Here is a 15,548-nt window from a genome sequence, read left to right as displayed (position 1 = left end):
TCATGAGCATTCACCCAGGGACTAACCTACACAAGTATCTCCACAGCCAGCATGACTTTACCTGGTCTAAAAGATATTAGGAGAGACTCAATCAAATGTGCCTTCCAGATTGTGACTATCATTTTCTGTCCAGAAACTAGGTAATAGCTATCCTTGTGCACAAGAGGCACTATTAAAAAAATGCCTACTTAACATTATAGCTCCAGTTCAGCAATCATTTGCTGGGTTCCCTGTGCCAGGCACTTTTGGCTATTGAAATAATAAAGATAGCATATTTTGCCTTCAGTCTGTGGATAAAAGGCAAACACAAATAGTTCATTATAATAAAATGTGATGGTAATACTAACTAATAAAAATGCATTCTGGAGGTACCAAGAGCCTTAGGATTAAAGTATGAAACCAGAAAGGCTTCCTAAGGAGCTCTTGAACTAAGGCTTAAATATAAGGTGGAATTTAGATGATGCAGGGGGAAGGGTAGTCTAGGCTGAAGGGATAATATGAGCAAGAGCAAGATGGCAAGAAACCACATGATACAGGGAACCATAAGCAGCTGTGTTGCTGGAGTATAAAGTATGAGGCAGGGAGCAGTAAGAAACAAGGGTGGAAAGGTAGGCAACGGACTGTGCCCTGAATATCATATCACATTAAGGAGCCTAGAAAACGAAGAGATCACTGAAGGTACTTTCAGAATGGGAGTTACATGTTCACAACTGCAATCTAATCCAAAGCTAGTTAACTACCACCATGTAACATGATTCAATTTAAATCAAAAGCTCTTAAAAACAAAGCTCTGTGTTTAATATAATGAATTCCACAATGAAGCTGCTTTATAGATACATATATTCAGACGCAAATGAATTTTTATAATGCAAAGGGATAGCTTTGAGATATCTCTTCCTCATACTTCTTGCTTTGCTTCAAATATGACCTTTGCAAAAAGACATTCATTGACCACCTGATATAGAGATTTCACTATTTTATCACTATCACTTCACACTCTTACCTCACAGTACTTTTATCTCGAATTATCTTGTTCACTTATCTGTTTATATGTTTACTGTCTGTGCACCCACTTGAAGGTAGGCTCTATTAAAGGAGGCAACCTGAAGGTTGTATTTACTATTATATCCCTAATGTCTAATGTTTTTCATGTAGCAGCTGCTTTACATATAATTGATAAATTAATAAATTGTGAAACAAAACTGGTAAGATGTGCAGGTATTGGTCAGAGTTGAAGGGATTGGAAGGAAGTAAATTTTAAGGGAGAAGACAACAGTTGGAAACATGTTTACCAGCCTGAAAAGGCCGCGGCCCTGACATTAATGAAGTTGGGCAACCCAGTAAGAGAAACTGGTTTGTGAAGTCTGACAAGTTTTCATATTTTAAGTATTGGTAGGACGTAAGTAGCAATTTTAAGTGGGTACTTTTAAACACAGGTTTGAAGTTGGTTTAGGAGAAAGAATGTGACCTTAGAGATCTGGTAGCTGATAAAATTGCCAGAACGAAGGAATATAATGAAAAGAAAGTTGAATATAGAACCTTGGGAAACATCTATATTTAAGGGCCAGAAAAACTGATAAAAAAAAGATGAGTGGGAATAAAGATGTGCTAAGAAGTAGGTAAGTACAATTATACAAAAGCCAAGAAAGAAAAGGATGTCAAGAAGAAGAGTAGATAGCTGACTGTAAAATTTTTAGGAGGTTACAATTCTAATATAGTGAAAGACAGATTGAAAAATAAGTAGCAGGTAAGGCAGATGACAGATTACTTTTTCAAGGAGTTAGATGATAAATGAAAGAAATGAAACCACTGCTTATGAGGATGACAGAGTCAAGGGAAAGGGCATAGGATGAGAAGACTTGAACATGTTTAAACTTCAAGAAAAAGTATTCACAGTGGAAAAAGAGATATTGTAATTATAGGAGACAAGCTATGGGGCAATATATAGTCTCAAATACTTAAGTTTTAAAAAGATGAAAGGATGAAAAATGAGTTAAGTATTTAAATTAATAAAACAAGCCCCCAAAAGGTGAAAAGAAGGAAAAATGCAGAAATTAGATAAATAAAATAATAACACAACTAAAAGGATCAACAAAGCCAAATGCTCTGGAAAAACTAGTGAAAAAAAACAGAGATGACACAAGTAACAGCAGAAAAAAATTTTTTTAAAGCATGATTCCACATGCAGGGAGTATTACAAGCAAATCAATGCCGATAAATTTGAAAACTTAGGTGAAATAAATAAAATAATGGTGTGAAATAATGGAAAAAATGTAAACTGGTCTCTGCCTCCAGTTTCTAGCATATGGTTCTTAAAACCTGGTACAAGGCAAGGACTCAACAAAAACTGAAATTATTTTCTAAAACCAAACCTTGTAGTACAGGCTTTCCCTAGGTGAGTACTAGGAACCCATCTGTATCAGTGTACCATCTGGCAATGTTGTGAGAGGATGAGTTCAGCTTCAACGAACTTTTCTGAAGACTCTTTCAACGTGTTTGTCCATTTCATGATGGGTGATTTAACAGCGCACCTGTCCACACCACCCTGAGTACTCAGCAGTTTTTGACCAAAAATGGCATGATCCCTGTGTCTCACCCTCCCTATTCATGTGATCTTACCCCAAGGTAATCGCCCCCATGAAAAATGTCTTCAAAGAAAAATGTTTTCCTGATGTAGAAGAGGCGAAACAAAACAAAAACATAGCAGAAGCACTAAAAGGCACCATAATCGACAAGTTCAAAAACTGTTTTGAGCCCTAGCTAGTGTTTTGAGTGCCAGCCTGTAAAACAAAAGGTCACCAGTCTGATACCCAGTCAGGGCACATGCCAGGGTTGCTGGCCAGGTGCCCAATAGGGGGCACCTGGGAGGTAACCATACATCGATGCTTCTCTCCTTTCTCCCCGCTCTAAAAATAAATAAAATCGGTTTTAAAATGTATTAAAAAAAACTGTTCTGAGCAGTGAAAAAGCATGTCGATGGGTGTTTTGCATCAAATGAAGAGTACTTTGAAGGTGACTGAAGTTTAAACATACAAGAATAAGTACACAATTTTTTATAAATGAATTCTGTTTTTTGAGGGGTCCCCCCTTATCATTTCCTGATAAGAGCACTAGGAGCCCTTTTTTTCTCTAATATTTGGTTCCTGACATAGAGGTCCTAAATCCCTTGGAATTTCCTAGATCAAATATGAGTGTCTTTTGTTCAAAGGAGGGGACGGGACTCTTGGTAGGCTCCTGGATGAAGGATGGTCACCAGAAAGACCAAAGCCATAATTAGAAGCGTGGACCTTTCAGGCCCACCCTTCCTTCTCCAGAGAAGAAAGAGGGGCTGGAAATGGAATAATCAATCGATCATGCCTATGTGATGAAGCTGCCATAAAAATTCCCATACTGTGGGGTTCAGGGAGCTTCTGTGTTGCTGAACATATGCAGGTGCTAGAAGAGTGGTATGCCCGTAAAGGGTATAGAAAATCTGTGTTTCTCCCCTCATACCTTGCTTTATGTATCTCTTCCACCTGGATGTTCATCTGTATCCTTTATGGTATCTTTTATTATATAATAAACTGGTAAACTTAAGTAAGTTTCCCTGAGTTCTGTAACATGTTCTACCAACAATCAAATCTAGGAAGGTGGTCATGGGAACCTCTGATTTGTAGGCAAGTCAGACAGAAGTTGTGGGTAACCTCAGACCAACTACTTTCAACTGGCATCTGATGTGAGGGATAGCCTTCTGGGACTAAGCCCTTAACCTGCGGGATCTACACTAACTCCAATTAGTTTCCAAACTGAATTAAGTTGAACTGAGGACACCCAGTTGGTACTGAAGAATTGCTTGATACATGGGAAACCCACATATAATATTACCACACTCAGAAGTGTTATGAATGTGGTAATATTATGAGAGTAAAGGAGAAACACAGGAAGAATGTGTTTTTCTATTCACCTGGAAAATAAAAATTGCCAAAACTCAAGAAGAAATAAACTTAGGTGGTCCTATAAGCATGAACAGAATTATATCAGAAATTAATAGCTCCCCACAAAAACAGCTCCCAGTCCAGAAGATTTCAGAGGTGAGCTCTGCCACATGTTCAAAAGAAGGTGAGACTACATGACAACACTTTTGGAAAGTGAAAAAGGATGGGGTACTTCCCCAACTCACTATGATATCCAAAATACAAAGTGGGCAAAAGTAGGTTTACAGTTGTGAATATGCAAAACTGAGTTTGTTTTTGTATTATTAATGATTGTATTATTTTCCATATCAATAATGGCAAACCTACTTTTTGCCCCACCCTGTATATAAAGAATCCTATAATAAAATTGACTCAATTAAAAAAAAGGGCAAAGACATGAACAGATACTATACAAATAAATGGCCCATAACAACCTCAGTATGATTAACAGGAAAATTTACACTTAAACTTCAAAATACCATTTTATCCCTATTGAATTAATAAAACTTAAGAATTGTAACATTCTTGCCTAGTCCACCAGGTGATAAGAAGTAGAATGTTCACGTTGGCCATTGTGGCTCAATTAGTTGGAGTATCATCAAGTAAACCAAGAGGTCACAGGTTCTAGGCCTAGCCAGAGCACATGCTGAGTTGTAGGTTTGGTCCCTTGGGTGGGGTGCATAAGAGAGGAAACCAATGGATGTTTCTCTCCTTTTCTCTCTCTAAAATCAATGAGCATGTCCCTGGGTGAGGATTAAATAAAAAATGTTACACCCTACAATAAAATCACAGAAATCTTTTTTTTTAAAGGAAATGTTCATAACTGAATTGTTAGCTACTGTTTGGCCGTGCCAAAAACCAGACACAGCTGAAATATCCAGCGAGAGTATGGATAATAAATTGTGGCACATTCATACAGTGAAACTTAGATATAGTGAAACTTAGATATAGTAATGTTGACCATTGGGGGAAAAAACTCTTTCAGAAGAATACATGCAGTACTACATAAAGTCCAAAAATGGGAAAATACATAAAATAAAACTAAAGAAAAACAAAAATTGATTCAGGGAAAGAATCCATTTGGGAAAGGACGAGAATGTGACTCCAAATGTAAATGTCCTATTTTTTATATTAGTCTTATGAGAATGGTATTTCAATTTCACATTTTTTAAACTCTTAAAAAATACAAGAAAAGGAATAGAAAATGTTTTAAATGTGCTCAAGAAGGCTGAAATAAAACACCCTGATAGACATAGGATTCTTCTACTTTTCTAAAAATTAAGATATAATTCATATAATTATGTAAAAATGCCTAAAATTCACTTAAAAATCTTCACCTAAGGATATTTTTTCATTGCTTTTAGAGAGAGAGGAGGGGAAGAGAGAAAAAGTGATGCCAGAGAGAAGCATTGACCAATGGCTTCCTGTAGGCACCCAGACCTACAGGATCGTACATGGCCAAAATGGGGATCAAACCCACAACTCAGGTATGTGCCCTAATCAGGAATCGAACCCGCAACCTTATGGGATGTTTTAGTTATGGGATGATGTTCTAATGGAGCCACACCAGCCAGGGCAAAATTCACTTTTTTAAAGTATATGATTCCGAGATTTTTATATTCACGGAACTCTAGCTAATTCCAGAAACTCCATGCCCATTAGTAGTCACTCCCCATTGACAACTCCCACCAAACTCTAATTTACTTTCTGCTGATCTGGACATTCTGTGCTGGCTTCTTTCACTTAGCACAATGTTGTCAAGATTCATTCATGATGTAGCATGGACCAAAACTTTCTTCTTTTTTATAGCTGAATAATATTCCATCATTATATGATTATATCCATTTATCAGCTGATGAACACTTAGGTTATTTCCATTTTTTGGCTATTATGAATAATCCTGCTATAAACACTTGTGTCCAAGTTTATGTGTGACATGTTTTCAATTCTCCTGAGTATATATACGAAGTCTGTCCAGAAAAAGTCCAGCCATTGTTAATATAACGAGAACAGTTTGCGAGACATGATGTAACCCAGCAACCAAGGAGAGTGGACTGGAATGCGCATGTGTGAACAATGATGACTTCACTGTACTAGTCAGTGGGGTGGTAGATGCTGTTGAGTGAGCATGTGCACTGTGTGGCCGTCACATTCAAAATGACTGAGCAAGTGGAGCAATGAATCTGCATCAAATTTTCCCTTGAGCTTGAACATTCCTCCTCAGAAACTATTTGGATGATTCAGAAGGCCGCAGCTATGGCAACCGGTGACTGGCAGCTTCATCATGACAACACACCTGCTCAGGCATCACATCTCATGCAGTCATTTGGCGAAACATCAAATCACCCAAATGACTCAGTGCCATTACAACCCACATTTGGTTATCCTGTGACTTATGGTTTTTCCCAAAACTAAAATCACCCTTGAAAAGGAAGAGATTTCAGACTGTTGATGAGATTCAGGAAAATATGACAGGGTAGCTGATAGCGACTGGGAGAACTACATGAGGTCACAAGGTACCTACTTTGAAGGGGACTGAGGTGTCACTGTCCTATGTACAATGTTTCTTGTACCTTCTTCATTAAAAGTCTCTATTTTTTGCCCTGGCTGATGTGGCTCAGGGCAGGTTCCGTTCCCAGTCAGGGCACAGGTTGCCTAGGTTAGAGGCCAGGTCCCCCAGTAGAAGGTACAGGAGAGGCAACCACACACTGATGTTTCTCTTCCTCTTTCTCCTTCCCTTCCTCTCTCTCTAAAAATAAATTACCAGTAAAAACCTAAAAAAAAAATCTCTATTTTTCCTATTACATGGCTAGATACCTTCTGGACAGACTTTGTATACCTAGGAATAAGTCTATTGAGAAATCCTTCTACTTTTGAGACATCTTTTTTTTTAACCCTTACCCGAGGATATGTTTATTGGTTTTAGAGAGAGGGGGAGGGAGAGCGGGAAAGAGACAAACATCAATTGACTGCCTCCCATATGAACCCTGACCAGGGCTCGAACCTGCAACCTTATGGTGTTCAGACAACACTCCAACCAAGTCACACCATCCAGGGTGAGACATCCTTAATGAAAATTAACACTTACGTGAAAATTTAATAAATGTCTGATTTGCAATAAAATCTGCATAAATGATGCGTATAGCTCTAGGAAAACTTTATGTTTAATGTCAGTGAAACATCTGAATAATTCAAGGTCGATCAATTAAAATCTTGTATTATTTACCTTGTCCTTTTTCAAGAAAAATGATTTTCGATTCTGGGAGAAAATTAGATCCAGTCACAATCATTTCATGGCCACCATTTACAGAACAACTGTTGATACTGTACTTCTCAATATGAGGAAGTTCTTGAGCAGACCGCTGGGCTGTTTTATTTTTAAAAGTTGAGAAGAAACAAAATATTAGTTTATAATTTTTCATATATAATTGACAAATTCAGGCATATAATGAAAATAAAGAGAAGCAAATTCTGGGCTTTTACAATTCAAGATAATACTAAAATATCCACCAAAATAACTACATTATTTAAAAAATAAAATAGAGTCATTAGATTTGTGTCATTTCTTTATTTTCTTAAGACTACAACTGTAAAAAAACAACAACTAATAGGAGAAATTAATTAATGCTTGCAAATTTATATTGACTTCAACACATTCACTTTATCCAACTTTTCTCTTTTTGGCTTAAATCTTTAATACATTTCTTCCCTACAACTGTTAAAATCAATAAATCTAATTATAAAAGACAAATTAAATCCAAAGACATATAATTATGTTTCCTACAATTAAAAAACAAGTTCCTAAAGGACAAACACCACGTAGCCTTTTCATCAAGAAAACATCTATATCATCATTGATATATCAGGATTCCATTTCGGAAGATTTTCTAAATAACTAAATAACTGAAACGTACTTGAAGTACACATTTCAATAGTGAATTTTAAAAAATGGATGTAAATGTTTCTATAGTACACTAACACTTCATTTCCAGGGTACGTGAACAAGTTTTTCTTAATGCCAAAGAGTCATTATTCAAATTAATGTTATAAACAGTGATCTTTGTACTCCTTTATCTGATACTGACCGATTCCAAGTAGCTACATTTTCTAGAAATGGCATTTCTGGCTCTTTTCTCTTCAAAACAAAGGGAAAATGTGGATTACACTCTCTTCTTCACATTTGGAAAACAGGTCTACTTTTAGTCCTACTTCTTGTGTGGAAAACTGGTGGCTTTGAGGGTCAGCTGTGTTTGTTTGGCTGGAATAACATTTTAAAGAAATTTAAACCTGAATGCCTTTAGGAAAGACACACTCCCAGTTCACTACCGGCTCTTGTCTTTCATAACTATTGAATACCAAGCCACAAAAGGTATGTGAATTGGGACACCAGCCCCAATCAAAGAGAATGGTAAAACAGATTCTTTCATAAAGGATAGGTCTGGGATTTAGGATGAACTCACTAGGGAAGTACCCAGCACCAACCTAGATCTCAGAAAATACTTACATCCCTACTTAAGTTCCAAATGACTCACTGAGAAGGAGCATGGAAACAAGCACTGACTGGCCTAGGGAACAGACTAAATCAAACTTTAGATATGTATGGTAGAAGATGGCCATCATAGGTACACTTAAAGTAACAGTAAAAATGTTTTCAACAAATGGTACAATCACAGCAAAAAAATTATGCATATGTTAAAAACAGTATTTTTGAAGAAATATTTAGCAATATGAGAAAATGCCCATTGTAAGTGAAAATACCAAAACAAGTTATAAAAATGCATTGGGTAAAGCCCTGACCAGTATGGCTCAGCTGGTTGGGCGATGTACCACAAAGCAAAAGGTTGCCAGTTTGATTACCAGTCAGGGCACATGCCCAAATTGCGGGTTTGGTCCCCAGTCCGGACACATTTGAGAGGCAACTAATAGATGCTTCTCTCTCACATTGATGTTTCTCTCCCATTCTTTCTCCCTCCCCTCTCCTCTGTCTAAAAATAAATAAATAAAATCTTAAAAAAACCTCTATCAGGTAAGCCCAACTAAAAAATACTTTGTGTATCTATCTATCTATCTAGATAGACCAAAAAGTAAAGATGAAAGAAACCCCCCCAAAATAGTTAATAGTAACTATCTTGGGCAAGTGCTATTTCAAAAGATTTTAATACTACTCTTTGTACCATTTTGCATTTTCTATATTCTCAACAATAATCATGTAAAAATTTAATAAACTAAAAGAAAAAAATCACATTCAATTTTGCCCTGGCTGGTATTGCTCAGTGGATTGAGTGCCAGCCTGGAAACTGAAGTGTTGCTAGTACAATTCCCAGTCAGCGCACATGCCTGGGTTACGGACCAGGTTCCCAGGTGGGGGTTTGTAAGAGGAAACCAATCGATACAACTCTCACACACTGATGTTTCTCTCCTTCCCTTCCCTTCTCTCTAAAAGTAAATAAGTAATATCTAAAAAAAATAAAATAAAAATTTTAAAATATCACATTAATAAACTAAAAGAAAAAATACAAAATCATTTCAAAGAAACTTCATCTTGAAAACTCAAAATATTCTATAACCTTATTTAAATTATTTTGCTAAACACATGTGTTTGTACGGGCACAGAATACTCTGGCAGGATAATAAAAACACTGGCAATGACAGTTGCTTTGAAGAGTGAAAACTAGTTGACTTAGAAATTTGCTTCTCACTGTATCCTCTTTCATTCTTTCTGAATTTTGTACCAGGTACCTGTCTTACCTATTAAAAATTATTACAGCCATGGCTGGTGTGGCTCAATGGACTGAGTGATGGTCTGCAAACTGAAAGGTGGCAGGTTCAATTCCCAGTCATGGCACATGCCTGGGTTGCAGGCCAAGTCCCCCAATAGGTACCTGCGAGAGGCAACTGATTGGTGTATCTCTTGTGCTGGTTCTCTCCCTCTTTTGCTCCCTCCCTCCCCCTTTCTCTAAGAATAAATAAATAAAAATAAATTTTAATTATTTATTTTTAGAAAGGGGAAAGGAGGGAGAAAGAGAGAGAAAAACATCAATGTGTGGTTGCCTCTCGCATGTCCCCAAATGGGGATCTGGCCCGCAACCCAGGCATGTGCCCTGGCTAGGAATCAAACCAGCGACTCTTTGGTTCACAGGCTGGCACTCAATCCACTGAAACACACCAGCCAGGGCAATAAAATATTTTTTAAAAATTACTTCTACAGTGATGTCTTTTTACTATGGATTTGTTCAGTGATTCCCATAGTCAACAGGGAAATGATAAAGTATTACTCTAATTTAGCAAACAGCAAATGGAAGCACACAAAGGAAATTAAGTAGGTATAATCCTGAATTAAGAATGCACGTGGTTAACAGAAATAAAATGGCATAATGTAACTAAAAAAGTACTAAGAACCTGTGCTCTGGACACAGCTCTGTCACCTACAAGCAAATAACCTTATGAGTACTTGAGATACTTGTGCCTGTTTCCTCCTACACAAAACTAAGACATGAAATTAAAACATTTCTAAGGGTATGCCAGAAAGACCTAAACAGCAGTCTCCGTCTTTCAGTCCTACCAGCTAACCTACCAGAGGTCCACAGTTCTCCAGGGTTTGAGTAGTCAGTTATCATGTTCTAGGGCCTTTTATTTTCATTTCTTTCCTTTGTAATCAGGGGGAAAAGGATTTACTTTCTTAATCTGGTGTTGTAATTAAATTTATGGTAAAAAAAATCCCACACACAAAAAAACAAAATCCTGTGAGTCCTTATTTAGCAGAGATGTCAGCTCACTGAGACAGGCATGTTCCTACATAAAGGCTGACATTTTAATGAAATAACAATAGCCAAGTAACACTTAGAATCATAACTTCATGATTTGGTCCTCAAGTATAATCAAGCCCATCTACCTCATTTACAGATAAGAAAACTGTGGTCAGGAGAATTTGTCTATAGTCACACAGCTACCTATTTCTAACTTCAAGATCATAACTCCTCCGACTAACCATGTAGCTTATTTCCATATAAGAAAATCTCATCACCTATCCAGATTCTATGCCTCAATTTACACTTTAGATCCAAACATCACATTACAAACGAGACAGGAAATGACCTATTGGAAATGAAATTTTAAAACAGCATCACAAGCTCACTTACAGCACTCAACAGGTATAGAAGCAGTCTGCAGAGAAAGGACTTTTCCATTGGGTTGTGGGATGTGTACGCGAAACACAAGTCGTACTCTAGTATTCTTTCTGCCAATATCAGTTTCTCCTTTTCGAAGTTCTATATCTGAATTGCGGAGTTTCAAAATACCGGCACAGTCAATACTAGGGAGAAGAAAATATAAAAACATTTTACTCGCTTACTGATAATTAGTGGTTCTAAACAACTCAGCTAAGTAGCCACTGCTAATTTGGCAAGGAAGAACTACCACTACCTAAAATCAAAAATTTAAAATGTCTGAAAAACGCAAAGGGATTAAGAAAAAAAAAAAACCCTCAAAGACACAGACAACAATATGGTGATTACCAGAGGGAAAGGGGGGGGGGGGGGGAAGGTAGAAGAAGATAAATGGAAATTTTTTATAAAAATATTTTTGCATGACAAAAGTGTAATAATTGTCTGTAAAGAGGGCTGTCAACAATTCCTTCCCATTCCTGTACATGCATGCCACTTTTCCCAGAGTTCCTATGTCCCCTCACCTTGGGAGCTGGCTTTCTAGAACGTGACCAAGTGATGCTGTGTAAGTTATAAGCCTAGCACTTAAGAAGCCTCATAACTTCCTCTTGGAGCCTAAGCCACCACGATGAAGTCCAAATAGCATGCAAGAAAGAAAGGCCAAGACGATTCTTAACTACACCACCCATCCTGGATGTTCCAAACCCAAATGAGCTACCACTGGATTCAGGTGTATGAGTGATCCATTCCATCACCACATGAATGAACTGGTTGAGTCCAGTTTATTCATGTGAGCCCAAAGAATCATAAAAAAAAAAAGTTATTAGACCAGAAAAGATTCATATGTAGGCCCGCAAATATTATTAATAGCAGTTTTTATAGTCATATGCTTATTAATAGAACAGTTCATCAGGCTATGATTCTTGCATTTCTAACAATATTACATATTTATAAAGTTTCTAAACTGTAAGTTTTATATTTTCTCAACTATATGACATATTTCCAAAGAATACACATACAAAATTACAGTTTTGGCATTTAAGGTCTAACATTTCAATACCTTCAAAATGTATTACCAAATATGGTTGCTTAACACATATCATGGTAGGAAACAACAGTACCTACAACATATCTTTCTTATTCACATATTGGAAGAATTTAGCAAACAGATAACTACTGATCAAACATCCCAGTTAAAGTTTACTCTCTCTTATGGCATTCATTGTTATTCATCCTTTTCCTGTACCTACCAATAGTTCCAACTCTAATGCTCACTGCCCAAAGGCTGCACAAGTAGCTTTGAAGGACAATGTATATTACAGAAGTAGGATATCAAGACAAGAACCAGTGAAGTACAAGAAAGAATCCCAAAAAGGATGAATATTTTCATCTTCAAAAAGACACAGAAAAAATTTCTAAATGGAAATATTTTTTTAAATAAACAAAATAAATATTTAACTAATATCAAACAACTGTACTTCAGCTCAAAGCAATACTGATCAACCTGTATCAGGCAGTGATTATTCATGTTAACATGTCAACATGGGTCTCTGGGGGGAACCCCAGGGGTCATATATTTCATTGAGTTTTGAGGGAAGATATTTTAGCAGAAAGCTAAACTTCTAATAGAAGATTTGGGGATCAAGGTGGAGGTGGAGGTAGATACACTTTGTTACCTCACACAATCAAAAGAAGGACAACAAATTAAAAAAAACGAAACAAACAAAACTAGAACTGCCAGGAAATGAACTACAGAAGTCCAACAACCAAGGAGTTAAAGAAGAAACATTCATCCAGACTGGTAGGAAGGGCAGAGGAGGTAGCCAGGGCGGAGAGGACGTGCAGCAAGGAGAGGATGTGCAGCAAGGAAGTGGAACTAACAGAAGAGAAGACAGCTGGAGGACCAGGAGGTTCCACTCACATGTGGATGAACCCGTAGGAACAACTGGGGAATGAGACAGACCATGCAACCCAGGGTTCCAGCATGGGAAAATAAAAGTCTCAAAACCTCTGGCTGTAAAAACCTGTGAGGGTTGTGGCTGCAAGAAAAACTCCCACCTTAACAGGCGAGTTCATTGGAGAGACCCACAGGATCCTAGAAGGTACACAAAAGCCCATCCACCCAGGAATCAGCACCACAAGGGCCCAATTTGATTGTGGGTAGCAGGGGAAGTGACTGAAAGCGGGGCAAGAGCTGAGCAATTGGCATTGTTCCCTCTCTGACCCATGTAGCACCACAACGCAGCCACGTGGGGAATATCTAAGGCTCGCTCCCCCCCCCTTAAAATGTAACAGGTACCCTGAGACAAAAAAACTATGGCCCAAATGAAAGAACAGATCAAAACTCCAGAAAAAGAACTAACAAATGAGGAGATAGCCAATCTATCAGATGCTGAGTTCAAAACACTGGTAATCAGGATGTTCACAGAAATTATTGAATGTGGATACAAAACAACAGGAAAAAATGCAGGCTATGCAAAGTGTAATGAAAAAATATACAGGGTACCAACAGTGAAGGGAATGGAACCAGGACTCAAATCAATGACTTGGAACAGAAGGAAGAAATAAACATTCAACAGGAACAGAATGAAGAAACAAGAATTCAAAAAAGTGAGGAGAGGCTTAGGAGCTTCCAGGACAACTTTAAATGTTCCAACATCTGAATCACAGGGGTGCCAGAAGGAGAAGAGGAAGAGCAAGAAATTGCAAACTTATTTAAAAACGTAATGATGGAGAACTTTCCCTATCTGCCAAAGAAAGCTGACTTCCAGGAAGTCCAAGAAGCTCAGAGAGTTCCAAAGAAGTTGGACCCAAGGAAGCACACACCAAGGCACATCATAATTACATTACCCAAGATTAAAGAGAAGGAGAAAATCTTAAAAGCAGCAAGAGAAAAGAAGACAGTTACCTACAAAGGAGTTCCCATCAGACTGTCAGCTGATTTCTCAAAAGAAACCTTACAGGCAAGAAGGGGCTGGAAAGAAGTATTCAAAGTCACGAAAGGCAAGGACCTACATCTAAAATTACTTTATCCAGCAAAGGTATCATTTAGAATGGAAGGGCAGATAAAATGCTTCCCAGATAAGATCAAGTTAAAGGAGTTCATCATCACCAAGCCCTTATTATATGAAATGTTAAAGGGACTGATCTAAGAAAAAGAAGATCAAAACTATGAACCATAAAATGATAACAAACTCATAACTATCAACAACTGAACCTACAAAACAAAAACAAACTAAGCAAACAACTAGAACAGGAAAAGAATCACAGCAATGGAGATCACATGGGGGATTATCAACCAGGCGGGGGAGGGAAGAGATTGGGGGAAAAGGTACAGGGAATAAGAAGCATAAATGGTAGGAACAAAATAAACAGGGGGAGGTTAAGGATAGTATGGGAAATGGAGAAGTGAAAGAATTTATATGTACAACCCATGGACACGAACAAAGGGGTGAGGGGAATGCTAGTGGGAGGGGCAGTGCAGGGCAGAGGGGGATTAAGGTTAGAAAAAAAAATGGGGCAACTGTAATAGTATAATCAACCAAATGTACTTAAAAAAAGATCTGGAATAAGAGAATCAGAAATGACAATCTTAAAATCTGCTTAACAAATGCAAAAAAACATAGATAGTTGAGTCAGAGTAGTGAACACACAATACCATGTACAGATGACGTGTTGTACAACTATGCACCTAAAACCTAAAGAATTCTGTTAACCAGTGTCACCCCAATAAATTCAATATAAAGGCAAAAATGCCAAACAAAAGACAAAAACATAGCAACAAAAAACTACATATATTGGAATGAAAATAACTATTAAGGTCTGTTTACAATTAACACTATATTTTAGATTAGAATGTAACACTGCCACATCCATATTCATCTAGTTTTAAAACAGGAAGGGAATTTTTAAGCAGGTAATGTTAAAAAAAAAAAACAGGAAGTAATTATGAGTAGGGTGAGGCAATGAATACTGGCATCCAATATTTAAAGTACCTTGTAGGGTGGTAAGCTCTATGGCTTATGGGTTAGTGTACTGGTTTTATTTATTTTTTTCTTTTAATCTTCACCCAAAGATATGTTTATAGATGTGTGTGTGTGAGAGAGGGAGAGGGAGGGGGGGAGAGGAAGAAGGGGTGGGGGAGAGAGATCTATGGGTTGTCTCTCGCACACCACCAACTGGGGACCTGGTCTGCAACCCAGGAATGTGACCTGACTAGAAATCAACAAGCAACCCTTCCGTTCGCAGAACAATGCTCAACACACTGAGCCACAGCAGCCAGGACAGAATCTGCAACCTTGCTGGTGTATGGGGCAACACTCCAACCAACTGAGCCACCCACCATCCAAGAGAGATTAGGATTGAAATAACCAAGCCTGAAGGATAGTAGACAAAACAAGGGGAATACCTACCACTTTTTCCACTTACTGCT

At 37.6% G+C, this 15,548-nt stretch overlaps 2 protein-coding genes across 4 annotated transcripts in view; both read right to left on the bottom strand.

The window, feature by feature from the left end:
- DUS2 (dihydrouridine synthase 2) overlaps positions 1 to 15,548 on the bottom strand; it is a 112,893-nt gene that overhangs the window by 2,681 nt on the left and 94,664 nt on the right. For both annotated transcript variants that reach the window (XM_028501738.2, XM_036012050.1), the window contains exons 20-21: positions 11,093 to 11,265; positions 7,180 to 7,320 (exon numbers count right to left, since the gene is read on the bottom strand). The gene's annotated coding sequence lies outside the window, so the exon portion shown is untranslated. The remainder of the gene's footprint in view (positions 1 to 7,179; positions 7,321 to 11,092; positions 11,266 to 15,548) is intronic.
- NFATC3 (nuclear factor of activated T cells 3) overlaps positions 1 to 15,548 on the bottom strand; it is a 103,385-nt gene that overhangs the window by 35,269 nt on the left and 52,568 nt on the right. For both annotated transcript variants that reach the window (XM_028501945.2, XM_028501944.2), the window contains exons 5-6: positions 11,093 to 11,265; positions 7,180 to 7,320 (exon numbers count right to left, since the gene is read on the bottom strand). In XM_028501945.2, coding sequence (XP_028357746.1) covers positions 7,180 to 7,320; positions 11,093 to 11,265 — 314 coding nt within the window. The remainder of the gene's footprint in view (positions 1 to 7,179; positions 7,321 to 11,092; positions 11,266 to 15,548) is intronic.

This window comes from Phyllostomus discolor, chromosome 12, assembly GCF_004126475.2.
Source record: "Phyllostomus discolor isolate MPI-MPIP mPhyDis1 chromosome 12, mPhyDis1.pri.v3, whole genome shotgun sequence".
Classification (NCBI taxonomy): Eukaryota; Metazoa; Chordata; class Mammalia; order Chiroptera; family Phyllostomidae; genus Phyllostomus; species Phyllostomus discolor.
This window is presented reverse-complemented; position numbering and strand designations above follow the sequence as displayed.